The sequence below is a fragment of the Cebus imitator genome, unplaced genomic scaffold, assembly GCF_001604975.1.
Source record: "Cebus imitator isolate Cc_AM_T3 unplaced genomic scaffold, Cebus_imitator-1.0 Scaffold294, whole genome shotgun sequence".
NCBI lineage: Eukaryota > Metazoa > Chordata > Mammalia > Primates > Cebidae > Cebus > Cebus imitator.
The window spans coordinates 468,151-484,310 of NW_016107609.1; the positions used below are offsets into that span (position 1 = coordinate 468,151).

The window sequence follows — 16,160 nt, forward strand, 5'->3', positions numbered from 1 at the left end:
AATACTGTCATCTCTGTGACAGCCCCTTAAGAAACACATGACATGAGGGAATCACCTTCTTCATCTGTAAAATGAGGGGAGTGGAGATTGCTCTAAAACTCTTAGCTTTGACCTGATTCTATTTAAAAATCATATCTTTATTTTTGGTATACTTATCACTGTATCTTTGTCTCTCGTCACGTTCAGCCTCCCACTAGAAAGCCAGATATCACTGAAAAACAGTAATGATCTCACCTTTGAGGGTCTCTAAGTGGGTAAAGGAGCACCCTCTATGGGACCCCTTATATGATACAGCAAAGCGTTATAGTTCAACCTGGACCAAATTTAATCATCATTTATGCCGCATGATGTAAGATGGTCACGATTTCAGAATTTTTCAAGCATCCCAAATTTGGCATTTTGCCTGAGTTTAAAAAAAAAAAAAAAGCAGATCTGGTGAAAGGTCAACTGGAAATTTGCCTGTATGATAGTTATGCTGGGGGCGTGAAACAATACTTATGCAGTTGGTTCCAATTCAGATGCAACCCAGGTTCAAAGCGACTGATATCAGTGGTGTTCCAGGCTATTCATCTGTTTCTGTCCCCATGAAATGTCTTCAATGAAAAGCCTGTCTACCTGCCAACAAAGTCCATCAGTCTGTCATGTCTGTCATTTCTGTAATTCTAGTGTAATGATCCTTGGCCATGTTCACCTTTCTTATGAAACCATTAGTTCACAGAAAGCAAGAAATATATGCATATTTGTTCAATATCAAGTCTATGGCAAATCCGTCCTCCTGGGTTGCCTGGGATCCTAGGATTCAACTACCTATGTGTGATTTTGGCCAAGTCATCAATCCTTTCTCAGTCTGTTTTCTTATCTTTTAAATAGTGGTGGTAGCACCTCCTCCACTGTATTGTAGGGAGAATTAAATAAGGTGGTAAACAGCAAACTGCCTAGTACAGAATTCGGCATATAGCAGGGGTACATCTGTGGTTTGTCTTATTTTTAAGTTCCCAAATGACACCAAGAATGGTGGCATGGGTGGCAGCATAGTACCGTGTTTACAATCCTGATATCCAGTCCCAACTTAGCCACTTAACAACCAATTGTATGATTTTGAAGTTTCTTAAAGTTTCAAAGCCTCAATTTCTTCATATGTAAAGTAGAGGTGATGGTAATAGTAACCTCATAGGTTTGAGTGGTTAAAGAAAGAAAACATAGATAAAGCACCTACCATAGCATCTGACACACAGATACCTATAAATGGTAACACTTGTTGCTATCATCTGTGATGGAGGGTGAAAAACGAACCAGCAAGATCCCAAGTCTCTGGGATGCTTCTGGGTATTTTCTGGTCTTGTCCTGCTTTATGCATCCTGATGAAGATGAACCGACATTAATGGAGGCAGTGGTTAATTGCCTTCTCGTGGGCTAGCCCTGTCCTGAGGCATAAAATTACCATATTCTTCCTTTTTCTTGAGGATTCCAGTGGGATATGTCTGTTCTAATTTAATAAACCTCTTTTTTTAGTGCCTGGCTCAAAGAGGCAATACCACATGTACATTTCCAAATGCATAATTAGGATGAACACTCAGGCCCTAACTACATGGGGAAGGCAGTCTGGGAGAGAGGGGTATGAGAATCTGTTCATATTCATTTGAACCAGCACCAACCAAACTTCCACAGTTAATTGTATCTCAGCGATTTTCTCCTGGAAAAAAATAATTACTATGCAGGGCTCTAGCTGTTGCTTGGCCTCCGTTCATTCCTGACTCTTGAGTTGGCATTGTTTACAGTGTTGAGTCAGCAGCATTCACATAACATGTCAAGCGAGTGGAGTGCACCTCCCACCCAGAGCTTTCCCACCCCACCAGTTCCCCGTTAGTCAATCCATTTCCTTCCTTGTGTTCCAGCAATACAAGAGAAAATGGAAGATGGGCATAATGGAAGTTTACCCTTTGGAAAAGCACGCTCGAGGTTCATGCTGAATGTGCATGCAGAGGGGAACAGGGAAACAGGGAACCCTTGACTCGGAGACTTTCCTGAATGGGAAAGGTCAGCCCCCAGGAAAATGATGGTCTTCCTTTCGTCGCAGGTAATGCAGGTGGTGAAGGAGCAGGTTATGAGAGCACTTACAACCAAGCCTAGCTCCCTGGACCAGTTCAAGAGCAAACTGCAGAACCTGAGCTACACCGAGATCCTGAAAATCCGCCAGTCTGAGAGGATGAACCAGGAAGACTTCCAGTCCCGCCCGATTTTGTAAGTTACCCCGTATTGACCTCTATCTCCCAAAAGACTCTAACCTACTATTTCTAGAATGATCACCTATCACAAAGCTGGGCTGTGTTGTGAGCTCCTTAGGAAAGGTCAGCAGAAGACATTCCAAGGGATCTCCATTTAGTTAGGGGAGTCTCAGCAGCTCCTTGAGGAAGGGCTGGGCTGAGTGGAGAGGGCCAGGGGCTGCAAGAATGAATCTAAACCAGGAGTTGGCCCAGTTAGTGACAAGTCCTCCAGGAATTTGTAGCTACAAAGTTTGGATCTTTTTCAACACTTGGAACATTTTTTTTTTCCTTTTGGCCCATAAAACTGCATTTCATGTGGGTCCCCTTTGAATAGCAAGACCTTCTGAGCCAGCCAGAATGAGGTCCATCCATAATTAAAGCAATATGAAAGCGGAAGTGGCATGAGTCCAAATGACTGGGAGTGAGAGCTTGAGATGAAGAGAGTGATCTACCTCCTTTTGCCCTGTTGGCACGAGTTGGCATTGGAGCATGCTATATGGCCTTCATGACTATGAACCTACAGGCCTACCATGGGGAGGCAGCAGGCCCCACTTTACAGGGCTTTGCAAGAAATTCCACTTGCAACCATTGCAAAATTTCATGTATTCCCATCTTTAAAATGTTCTGAACTCACACATGAGGGGTATTTTTCTTGCTTCATCTTTTCTTAGAACTGCCCTGTTTCTTTTCCCGTGTCCATTTCTAAGAGCTAGGTCAATTTCGTTACCCTAAAGAGAAAAAAAATAGGGAAAGGCATAGGTGTTAGATGTTTATTCTCATGTTGTCCTCGGAAGACTGCATACAGCTTCTTCTGAGCTTTTGCATGAAGCCAACTTGCAACATAGTTGTAATTCTGAAGCCTATACTTAATAAGCTCCCCCACCACACACACAAGTACTCTCTCTGTTTCTGATTCTTTCTCTTTTTGTTTGTTGTTCTTCAGTATTTGACACTTTTAATGCTTGGCAATTTGTAAAGCACCTTTCATGATATTTTATTTCTTCACATCCCTATGAGATGGGCAGGTCTCATTCCCATGCAAAGGCTAGGATAGGCAGGGCTTATTCCTATGCAAAGGCTAGTCTGGAGGGGGGAGGACCTTGCTAACAAGTGGAGGAGCCTAGACTAGCCTCAAGTCTAGTAACCCCTCAGCTAATAGTTGTTTGCCCTGCCTGAGCTCCTTTGGCATGTGAGAGACTGAAATGATGTTAAAAAACTGCACAGGGCTGGGTGCAGTGGCTCATGCCAGTAATCCCAGAACTTTGGAAGGCTGAGGTGGGCAATCACTTGAGGTCAGGAGTTCAAGACCAACCTGACTAACATGGAGAAACCCTGTCTCTACTAAAAATACAAAATTAGCTGGGTGTGGTGGCACATACCTATAATCCCAGCTACTCAGGAGACTGAAGCAGGAGAATCGCTTGAACCTGGGAGGCAGAATTTGCAGTGCGCCAAGATAGTGCCATTGCACTCCATCCTGGGCAACAGGAGTGAAACTTCATCTCCAAAAAAAAAACAATTAAAAAAAAGTGCACAAGTCTAAAAGGGCAATAGCCAAGCTGTAACATCTACTGTGCATTTGTTTTCCAATCTCAAGAAGCACTGTTAGAAACTGTAGAGTAGACCCCAGCAGACCAGTTGGCATGAAGTTAGTCAGCAGAGGAGGGCAAATGCTTCCAAGGTACTTTGGCTTCATCACTGCAAAACCTAAGTCATGCCTGCATGAGCACCAGCAAGCCTTGACAAGAGGCACTGCTGGGGTTTTGCATTGGTCCTCATCCAGAAGACGGTAACAGCCAGAAACACCAAGCAGGATGCACTCTGGATAAGTCACTGGCTCCTCAGAGATGCAGTTTCTCACCTGCAAAGAGGGATGATGGCTTCTTGCCACATCCCAGGGCCTACAGTACACTGAATTTAATAACATGTTTCAGCAGATGTAAAGATAGGACACTTTATTATGCTTTTGATAATGTCTTACAACCTAAAGGGATGCTTGAGGAATCACTTCCGTTAAAGCCAAGTGACTCTGAATTAATATTTGACCTTGACTTTGTTCCAAGTAAGAGTGTTAACCTCACAGCAAGTATGAACATTTTACTCCTGCTTTGGCTTTATATCTTTACTTCCCAAGGCTTTGCCTGTGATGTTCTGAAGTTTCTTTCCCCTTTATTATAAGAAGTTCTTATCTGTGCATTTTCTAAGCAAGGAGAAACAATGCAAATATAAAGGAAATCTCCTGCATGGATGTAAGACATTTTGCATCATCCCTGGGCCATGGACCAAGAAGTACCATGGCCCATGGGAGTTCTTGATATCTGTAGCTGCAGCAAAGTCACAAAGAGTGGTTAGGAGCCATAGCCTTTAAGCAGAAGGGCCAGGGACCAGTTTGATAATTACTCCAGCTTCTGAAACCAGCAGAGGGTGGCTGCGATATGTTTTGCCTATTACAGTGATGTGCTAGATAGGAATTCATTATGGGGCTACCTGAAGTCTAACTTCTGCCAAAATGGCTCACACGATAAACCCAAGTCACCTAAGAGAAAGGAGTACACCCTGTATGCCTGTTTTCATTCATTTGACCATGTATGCTTGTTTTCATTCATTTGTTCATTTCACAAACACATACTGAAAAACTTCTACATGCGAGGTTCTGCCCAAGGTGCTGGGGGAAAGCAAAGACCCAGAGACAGTGTCCCTCTGTTACAGGTTGGGATTAGGGTAGGGTATTTACCATAGACTGGGCTCAGTGCTTGGTTACGGGAAGAAAGAGCACAGAGATTAATCTAACCCAAGCTGGAGGGTTAGGATATTTGAAGATGAAAAATCACCATTAAGGCCATCTAGTTCAAGCTTTCTATTTTTCAGACAGGGACAGCAACTTGGCTGGGACCTGAACACCAGTGGGGAATCCCACTAGCCATCAGGCCACCCTCCTGCCTCTGTATATGCCACACACAGCATGGTGGCAAACCTCAGCTCCATGCACACCCCTTAAGCCACACACCCTGTTGTTATAAAATGATTATGTTTCCTGAGAAGAAAAATGTAAACTCCATGTGAATAAATATTTTGGGGGAATATATATTCAGTGGGTTGAAGCAGCTCTATTTAATTTCTTATCCCTTGACTAATTATTTCAAAGAGGAGGTATTTGTTATGTCCTATTTAGTGTAACTTACCAGGGAAGGTAAGTCCATCCACACAGTTAATCAGAGTTAATGGATATAAACTGCTTGAATAGTCAAAAAATCGGTCATCTAATACTATGTTGTAGAAGGGGAGACACAAGTACATACATCAGTGAAGCAGAGAAGCAAAATGTGTAAAACTTGGACCCAATTGGCTATCAGACTAGCCTGGGGTCATTTACAAATGTGACTCCATAAGCAAGTTATGTAATTCATTCTAAGCCTGCTTTTTCTCTTCTCTGAAAATGAAGATATCAAACATGTCTACATCATTGGATTGTCACAAGGATTTGACGAAGTGATGCATGAAAAGCACTTAGCGTATGCCTGGGACATAATATCCACTTGAAGAAATGTTCTCTCTCATTAGCCTGTTACCAGAATTTAACAAGTTGTGATACTGTTGATACGTAAATGATAAAACTGACACTGTGCATGTATTTGTATTAATATATATCTCTCCCTTATCTTAGAAAGTACAATAGAAATCAGTGAGAAAGAAAAGCAAAAACAAACAGAGCCAGGGATAAAGAAAAGCAAAATCAAACAGAGCCAGGGATAAAGCAGGACACCTACTCTGCAAATCTGCATCTTCGCTAAAGATCAGACACATGCTTCACTCAAAGCTTTCTCATAACCAATGCAAGAACAGTCTGGTCAGTTATACAATGTTCAGTGTTCCGACAGCTGGCAAATATCTAATGAGTGCCTGCCACATGCCAGCCACTATTCTATGCATTGGTAATTCAGCAGTGAAGAGAACAGACATATTTCCCTCCCCCACATATAATAAATAATACAGTGATTATATTTTAGTAGGGAGAAGACAGGCAATACACATGGTGAACAAGATGATAGCTTGTTAAGAGGGGATGCATGCAGTGAAGTCACAAATCAGGATAAGGGAAATAGAGTGCAGTTCTAAATAGGTTGGTTAGAGTTGCTCTCTTTAATTAGGATGGTGCCATTTGATAGACTTGTAAGGGACTAAGGGAGCAGACCATGTGGGTATTTGGGAGAAGGGTATTCCAGGCAGAGAGAACCACCAGTGCAAAGACCCTGAGGTTGGAGCAGGTCTGGGTGTTTAGTGAATATACAGGAGGCCAATATGGCTGGAGCAGAATAACCAAGTCGGAGAGGGCAATAGGAGGTTAGACCAGAAAGGTACAGGGAGCCTCATTTCACACGGCCTTGTTGGGGAGTCATTGGAGGGTTTTGAGGAAAGGACTAATGTGATGTAACTTAGGTCTTTAAATAATCCCTCTGGATGTTGTATTAGAAATAGGCTCTAAGACAGCAAGTTTTTGGAAGCAGGGAAATCAATGGGAAAGCTATTTCAATAACTCAAGCAAGAGGTGATGAGAAATGATTATAGTGCACTGAAAATGGCATCCATTTTGAAGAAAGGACAATGGTATTTCCTGATTGATTAGAAAGTACCTAGGGGTGTAAGAGAAAGGGAGAAGTCAAGGATGAACTCAAGGTTTTGGGCCTTAACAACTAAAGGATAGGGCGAGTAAAGCAGGGGATCGGGAGTTTGGCTTTAGATATGTGAAGCTACGAGACATCCAACTAGACAGACAGATGAGCCTGGAGTTTGGCAGAGAGATGGACAGTAGGTAGTTGCTCAGTAGAGCAGACCCCAAATCAAAGAAGAAATCTCACCAGTGTAATGGTGCTGTCTGCCTTCTGTGTATGACAGTGGCCTCACTGGTCCTGATCTTGAAATTATTTTCCAGTGCCGGACTTTGAACTGCTCTTCACACACTCTTTAAATCCTCTTTCCTTTAATATTCTTCCTTTTATTTATTGGCAAGGCCTTTGGATAGAATGAGAAAGATATTTATCAAAGCAAAGCTACTAAACCTAGGACCCTGGCCTGACTGACCACAAGCTCAGAATTTCAAAACCCAGTTATAGCCAATGGGGTTATTACCTGGCTTACCTCAGAGGGCAATTGCTTCATCTCGTTTCCCTCGTTGCCTAATCACATTTTGGAGTCCTTCGGGCTTATAACAAAAAAAGGAGGTAATTCTTATAGCAGCAAACTCTCTTACTCTGATAGTACATCCTCAGAATATAGTTCCACGATGAAATGTGTTGTGACAGGCACCTCTGGGTCTTATACGAGAAAGTCATAAAGCATCAATTAAGATTACTTGGAATTCCTTCAGTTGTTTCCTTCCCTTGGTCTTCATCACTGCATCCTCCTCTCCATCTCCATTTTAATAACTCAACCCTGGCCTAGAAAAACTATATATATATATATATATATATATATATATATATATATGTGTGTGTGTGTGTGTGTGTGTGTGTGTGTGTGTGTGTGTGTGTCCTAATAATTGATGAAATTCTAAAACTCTTTCTTCAGATTTTCTCCATCCTCTGGTACCATGCCTTTGTCTCTGCCTGGTTACCTGGACTTAGAAGTTGGGAGCGGTGATTTATTGCTGTGTGCAACTCCCTAGCAGTTACCCACTTTCTTTTTCACTCAGTGCAGATTTCATCAAAGCTGCAATTTACTGAGTCCATTTTAGAAGAGCTGAGTGCCAATAATAGTTTTAGTGATCTGAAAGCCTGAGATGAGACCCTAAGAGACCTGCACAGAGAAGGCTTTACAAATGTCCCAAATTGTTGTTAGGGCTGAATTTCCATATTATGCTTTATAGATGTTCAGTTGGAACAGTATCAAATGAAAGAATGTTTGAGGGCACTTAAGCCTCGAAAAAAAATGTATTAATGGAGTACTAGAATACCCTGTTAGATGGCCTCATCCTTTTACGTAACTTTTTTCTCTTTTCTCATGAGTAAATCAAAGCAGCTTGAGCAAGGAAGGCCTGAGTCTATGCCCATATTCTACATGTAACCTCCATGAGTTGTTTCCCCTTCTGTAAGATGGGAATGATGATATTAACACCTACCCCAAAAGCTGTTATTTTGAGCAAGGAGGGAAGGAAGATTAAATGAGTTAAAACTGCATATTGCATTACCCGGCTCATAGCAAGTGCTCACCAAGCAGGAGTACCTTTCTCTCCTCAGAGTGGAGCACCGTGTGAGAACAAGCTGCCTGCAGTTCAGTGTCAGCGCAAATCCAGAGTTCAGGTGGCAGCTGTTGAGTGTATGAGGCCTGACTACAGGGTAATATGGGCCTATGGACTGTTTGGCTTGAGGAAAGGAGGGAATGTCATGAAAGCGAATTCAGTCGTGCCTTGTATTCCTGCTCAGTGCTTAATAGAGACTTGTACTCTGTCTCATGTGGGAGTCACAGCAGGAAAGATTCTTATTCTCATTTTATAAATGAAGAAACTGACACTTAGATGAGCTACCTGAAATACTAGTCATGGGCAGAGCCTAGACTGAAACTCTCGTCTTCTGACTTCTAGATCTAGGCTCTGGCCAATACCTGCTACACTGTTATAAGGAATGGGCTCTGGGTCTCCCTGTCCAGCTTCAACTAGAACAGTTCTGGCTTTACTAGACTCAAATGCTAGAGAGCTACATAAAATTTCCTATGATGAAAAGCTCTGCTCTAAAAAAACAGATTTGAAAACCATTCCACTCTATCATGATATCTTTGCAGCATAGTGCATCTCAAACTAAATTATATCGCATTAGCCTGAGACAAGATGCAAATAATTTTTCATTTATCCCATCATTATCTTAGTCTCTGTGGGCTAGAATCTGGGACACTGTTGTTGTCCCCATTTGTGAATGATGGAATTGGAAGCAAAGGTGGTCCTGTGGTTTGCTCACTAGACAGTGTTTGATGTGGCATAGTCATCATGTGGTTGCCTAATATCCCTGTTTATTAATCAGAACACAAATACACTCAGAGTTTACCTGGTGTAGGGGGCAAAAAGTTAGCCAAGGATTTTTTGCTTTAGTAGCACTGAGTCGATTTTTGCATAAATTTACATATATGGCTTTGTAAAATAAAAGAAGAAATTTTTCAGGACACTTTCTTCTAGAAAAACATCACTGAAGTGGCTGGTGCTTTTGTGGAATTCTGTAAGTGTCACAGAATCTATTGTGTTGTTGTACTTATGCCCCTGGCCACTGACTCTTAAACACCTCTAAAGTGCCAATTTGGAGGTATTGGAAGCTCATGAAAAGATGCACTTGTTCTCCCCTGCCCACCTGCCCATGATGCCCACCAAGCCAAGCTCTGCTTCTCAAGGCATGCTGTGGAATATATGTGTTTTTCCTCTCACAGGGAACTAAAGGAGAAGATTCAGCCAGAAATCTTAGAGCTGATCAAACAGCAACGCCTGAACCGCCTTGTGGAAGGGACCTGCTTTAGGAAACTCAACGCCCGGCGGAGGCAAGGTATTGTTTCTGGGGACACTCCACAGGTGGGTGGGGTAAACAGTGGCCTGCTACCTGGAGAATCACAGGGCACGGTGTTGGTTTAAGGGTAGGCCATGCAGCATTGTACTCGGGACAGGAATAGCAGTCGAGGTTGTTTCTGGTTTTCATGCACACCCAGAGAGAATCAAAGTCTACAGTTACCAGAAGAGCCACAGAAATGAAGAGCCATTCTTTGCCATTTAGTGCCACAAATCTGCTAGTGGTGGTATCAGCAAGGGTGGACATGTATATGAGCCTACCCTGTGCCAGGTATTTCTCAAAAACATTATTTTATAATGCATTTTATCCTCACCATAACCCTAGGAAGTAGCTACTAGGATTATGCCCAGTTTACAGATTAGGAGATGGAGGGACTGAAGGGCTGAGAAACTGGCCCAAAGTCACAGAAGAACAAGATTCAAACCCCACAGCTCCAGGGTTCTTCCTTTTAATGGCTCTCCTTGCCACAGGAGAGCTGGCACTCACTGTTGGGTTTGAGTTTTCATCTTGGATGACCCTATGGTCAAATCCCCCACACTGCTTCTCTTCTAGGACAGAATTATGTTATACAGGGATATAGGTAACAGTGAGCTAAGATAGGGTAGAATCAATTACATAATTTCTCAAGGCAGATTTCTGAATTGTTTCTATAAATTCTATAAATTCTAACTTCAAAATGTCAAATCCAAGTGGATGTCAAAAGACTAGACCCAACAGGTGGGAAACATGTCTAGCTGTTTCTTTCCTAGACAAGTAAAGCATCCTTGACTGTTTGCTTGCCCTCTTGACATGCTGCTGATTGCACAGCCATCTTCATGCCACACTCTCCTAGAAGCAAACAGCCAGAACATAAAACTGAAAAATAAGATTGGGAAGAGGCAAGGAGATTGAATAAGAAGCAGGAGCAAGCCACAGGCATTAGCAACTATGCTAAGGACACAAGTTATGGCCCAGGAGAAACTTTGGCAGATATTTTGAAACCTGCTGGATGCCCCGCTCAGCCACAGAGCTCACCCACTAATGACAAAATCATTTTGTGTTTGTCAGTTGAACCCATCCCCCAGCCATTCACTTTAACTGCCCTGTGCTGAATATTCAGTAAATTGGCAGTATTTCATGTGTCACCATTAAATATCACACTGAGGAACTTCCAAAGACAGAACTTCCTGGAGGAATGAAAATGCAGGTTCTTCGCAGAGGATGAGAAACTGTTAGAGTGAATTTCAAGCTGAGCCTCAGGAGAAGACAATGGGCAGAATAATAAGGGCTGAGTTATAGGGAAAACCTCCTATTAGTGAGGGCAGTGGAAGAGGGAACTCCTCCTTCCCTCTTGCCGCAGGAGAGCAAACTCAAACCACTGAAGGATGAGTTTATGTCCTCCTCTGTTTGCATTCCTTGCATCAGGCATCATGTCAGAGTAAACGGTGTTCCAAGAAGACCGCAGGGCTCAGTGGCAAGGACAGAGCCCTGGAGCCGGACAATGAGGGTGCGGTCTTGCCTCTACACCTATCCAGCGGTGTGACCTTGGGCACCTTCCCCTTCTAAAATGGGAATAGCAATGCCTGTCTCCTAAGGTTATCATGAGGAAGAGAGACAATTATGAATGTAGCAACAAGAAACAACAAACAAAGGCAGCTACTATTCTGCAAGATTGTGTAGGAAAAAAGCAGTGAGCCAGAGTGAGTGGACTTGGTGCCAGGCTTCTCAATTCTTTAATTCACCACCTATGTGTCTTTAGGACAGACATGTGACCTCTCAAGGCCCCAGGTTCTCATCTGTAAAGTGGGAGGACAGGATTAGGGGATCCAGGAGCTCATTTAGTCAGAGAGTCGATTGTATGCGCTGATGTCTTTATTGCCTTTGGAAAAATCAGTCTTCAGAATATATTGTCCCCATAAAGATGATTTGTAAGATTTTTACTTACTTGACATTGGGCAAAGGGCACAGAAGTTTGGGGATGGGAAATGGCAAATAGATACCCAGTGTCTCTACTGCTGCCCTGCTAAAAACCTTCACAACGTAGCTCCTAGCACCAATTTAACCTCTGGTCTACTGCGTCATGAGACTTCCCTGACTGGGTTGAAATGGGTAGGTTCTATCAGAATAATCCTGTTGCTAGATGGAATAATTAACAGGCTTTTTATTGTTGTTGTTTGAAAAATGTTAGTCCCGCATCTGTAAATTTTTCCAATTTTCTAAAAATGAACCACCTCCTGAACAAAAAATTATTAGCATCTAGATTATACATTTATGAGTTGAGCTCCCTAGGGAGCATGACCATCTGTGTTTAATACAAAATCATCCTTCCGAGTGCAGAAAGGAAGACTTTTTGGTATTTGGTAAATGGATTTGAAATCTGGTGAGTGGCTCTGTGCTTAAAAATAGGGATTCAAAGCAGACTGTGCTGAAATTGGTTTCCTATCACCCCATCAAAACATTCCATTTAGATTTACACAGATTAATGAGAACATGACATTTTTAATCCCTTCGAGAAAGATGCGCTTCTACGTGAGATCTCAGACTGGGCTGGACAACCGCCTGCCTGATGCCATCGTAGGTTAAGGAACAGGCGCTCCCAATGTAGGCGCCAGGGCCATACTCACTTTAAACTTGTCTGACAATGAGGAGGACACAGATGAGTGAATGTGAATTTAAGTAGTTAACCTTTTAAGGGAAAATATGAAAAAACTTACAGTTCCACAGAACTGAAAAGTGAAGGAACAAATAGAGAGAGCTCAACTGTGCCACATTTGGCTAGAAGGTCCCCGAGTTGATGCTTGCCAGTCCTTCTACCTGTCTCATGTGCAACTCTGCTGCTACTGGAATAGTCAGATGTAGACATTCACAGTTCTGGGTTTCTGAGACTTCTAACCACATTAGAATTGGGAGGTAATATATCTCCAAAGGCATAATAAGCTGAGTTGAAGCTCCTGTTCCCTACTCCCTAGCTGGGTAGCCTTGGGCAGTCTGTTCAATGTCTTTGTGTTTCTCTTTCTTCTTCTTTCAAATGGGGATGATGTTAGTTCCTCTATCAAACAGCCGTAAGGTTTAAATAAAATTATACATCTATAGCACTTTGATGCTTGGCAGATTATCAAACATTCATTAATGATGTTGTGATTTTAGATTAATAGATCTAAAATCTATTAATTTTAGATTGTAGTGCCTCAGAATATAGATGTTGGGGGTTATTTTTTTGAGACAGAGTCTCACTCAGTCACCCAGGCTGGAGTGCAATGGCACCATCGGCTCCCTGCAACCTCTGCCTTCCAGGTTCAAGCAATTCTCCTGCCTCAGCCTCCCAAGTAGCTGAGATTATAGGCACCTGCCACCATGCCTGGCTAATTTTTTGTGTTTTTAGTAGAGACAGGGTTTCACCATGTTGGCCAGGGTGGTCTCAAACTCCTGACCTCAGGTGATCCACCTGCCTCACCTCCCAAAGTGCTGGGATTAAAGACGTGAGCCACCACGCCTGGCCAGAGTATATCTTTCTAAACACAGGAGGTAGAATGGCATTGGAGGCCACACACCGGCATCACTCCACTCTCTTCCTGAGCTTATACTTACCGACCACGAAGTATAAGCTCTGGTCACAGAATCCTTGGCATGGAAATTGCCTCGCTTCTGTGTTGCCTGGACTTCTATAGGAGAGATTTCAGATAAAACTCCAGAAGCTGTCTGTATTAGGGACACTGTATTAGTCCATTCTTGCATTGCTATAAAGAAATACCTAAGACTGGCTAATTTATAAAGAAAAGAGGTTTAATTGGTTCACGGTTCTGCAGGCTGTACAGGAAGCATCACAGCTTCTGCTTCTGGGGAGACCTCAGGAAACTTCCAATCATAGTAGAAGACAAAGAGAGAGCGAGGAGCTTCACATGGCCACAGTAGGAGGAAGAGGGGGAGAGAGGAGGTGCCACACACTTTCAAACAACCAGACCTCATAAGGAGTCTATCACTACACAGTACCAAGGGGCGGATGGTGCTAAACCATTCATGAGCACTCCGCCCCCATGATTCAGTCACTTTCCACCAGGACCCTCCTCCAACACTGAGGACTACAATTCCACATGAGATTTGGTGAGGACACAGATCCAAATGACACCAGCCAGTGTTTGCTTCATGAGAATCTATAGGCTTAAGAACTGCCCCCTACTTCCCTTGTATTTCATAGATGAAGGTCTTTCAGAATCACTTGCATTGAACGGCCTTGGTAAGAGCCCAGGGCTACCACTGGAAATCATTTGAAGAAGTGATAACATGAAACCTCTTGTGGAGGACAGTGTCTGTTTCATTGACCAGCATTGCCTAAGTGCTGACATGACAGGCTTGTCTTGGAACTCGTTGCTGGGCAAAATGCGTGCCTACCACTCCTGCCAGCAAGGCTGGTATATCTTACATTGCTCTTGAGGCCCTGTCAGAAGATCTAGGGCCAAGTGGTGTGTTCAGGCACGGTAATCATTATGCCCTGTTGGGGGGAGCAGGTCATTCCTTCCTCTATCCCTGGTTGAAATTTTAATAGTTTGTTACAAAAAGGCAGGTATACATAAATACATATTTTCAAATGAAGAAAAGCCAGTTCATTTTCAGGAAAAAAAAGACACTTCTCAATAGATCAGAATAATACATAATCATTATTCCCAAAAGATGGAGGGGCAGTGGTATGGACAAGAGGGACTACCATTGACTGGAAGAGCAGGAAAGGACAAATCTCTATTGAGAAGCAATTCTGGAAGACGTAGGATGCATACTTTATGTGTGTTTTCCTCATATAATTATGACCATATTAGACATATGAAGAACAGAGATTACTGAGGTTTTTATAATTAGGCCAAGGCCCCATAGGGCCAGGTGTGTAATGCAGGTGTGTGTGACTTCAAGGCACCTGTTAGACCCAATCATCCTGGAAAGTGTCTGGGGACTCCTGTGTCATTTGCTGTGAGTAACCATGTCCAGGGAGGCAGAATTCAGAATCAAAACACCAATCTGTCCTTTTAAAGAAAGGCCAGTTAAGTAGGAAGATTTGAAAAGCAGAATGCCCTTTGTCTGTATCGATAGTTGTTTCCCTTTTCTGAACCAACAAAAAAACTTGGGTCTCATCGCCTGAAAGATGACGTTTCCCTTTAAACACATTGCTGGGTTCCTCTCGTTTTGTGACTTGGGAAGGTTGGACCTTAGGCAGAAAGCCGGCCTTGTTCTGACTTGGCACATTTTAGGTTATCCTTAGGAAAATTCAGAATCCTAATGGAAGTGTTCTAAAGACATCTTTTAGAAAAGTCTGTCCTCCCTAACACAGGACTCTCTGGGCTCCCTGGGTCAGCCCCCAGGTGCCGACGGCAGGCTCTATGCTCAAGACAAAGATGTGTCCTGAATCCACGGTTGAGTCTCAGGGCTGGTTCTTGCTGTACCCTGTGTCTCACTGAACTGGCCGGCATTTCACACCCACCAGTGGTAGCTATTGCTCAGCTTGCTGGGCTCTCCTACAGACCTGGGGACCAGCCCCAAGCTTATCTTCAGCCTGGATGATGAAGACGGACAGTGGGCCACACTGTCTGACAAAACTACCTGTGGCTGTTTAAGTTATTTAAAATTAAAGAAAATTTAAATTTTTTTTCTTAGTATTGGATAAAACATATATAGAGAATTTCCAGCATTGCAGGAAGTTCTGTTGGATGGCACTGCAAAAATTACTGTTGACAGTGGTTATTAGGTCCATAATAATCTATGTGACATTGGGGATAGCTTTAATCAGCCTTTCTTACCAGGCTTGTAAGCTCTGAAATCAGCTTTTCCCTCTTATCCTACACACACACACACACACACACACACACACACACACACACACGCACACTCAAAGAAAAAAAAGATTGAAACTCTAAATTGTCCCCATATTTTGTCTTGGGTTTGAAGATGAAGCAGCGGCTATTAACGTATTCTCATTAGTAATTGGCTGGAAGACCTCCATATTAACTCTTATTTTCTCCTTAAATGCTAGTAAACAATCTTCGATAATGTTCTCACTGCTTCCTGCTAATTGCTTTTGGTGACGCAATTCACTCTTTCATTGCCCAGAGGAATAGAGGAACAAGTAACATCATGCTGGGTTTTGAAAGGAAAATACACATTTTTCTTGTCATAATAGAAGCTGCAAATCAAGCTGCCGCTGGTGGCTGACACTGAAACTTGTCTCACCCAACATGTTGACGCACGGTGCGGGTCCTTATAGCAGCTCTCCTTTCAACACAGAAGTATGCAACGTCTAAGCTTTCCAAAGCTAAGGACTCCAGTTTTACCCTGAGGAAGATACTGGCTGAGTAGCCTCCCATGTGATTATGAGACAAGACAAGTTTCTCAT

The 16,160-nt window shown here is 42.9% G+C and overlaps 1 protein-coding gene across 9 annotated transcripts in view; it reads left to right on the forward strand.

The window, feature by feature from the left end:
* ELMO1 (engulfment and cell motility 1) overlaps positions 1-16,160 on the forward strand; it is a 457,713-nt gene that overhangs the window by 415,054 nt on the left and 26,499 nt on the right. For all 9 annotated transcript variants that reach the window (XR_005196005.1, XR_005196006.1, XM_037729109.1 and 6 more), the window contains 2 exons: positions 2,078-2,241; positions 9,672-9,784. Coding sequence is in view for 7 of the 9 variants with exons in the window: in XM_037729109.1 (XP_037585037.1) it covers positions 2,078-2,241; positions 9,672-9,784 (277 nt within the window). In the remaining 2 variants the exon portion in view is untranslated. The remainder of the gene's footprint in view (positions 1-2,077; positions 2,242-9,671; positions 9,785-16,160) is intronic.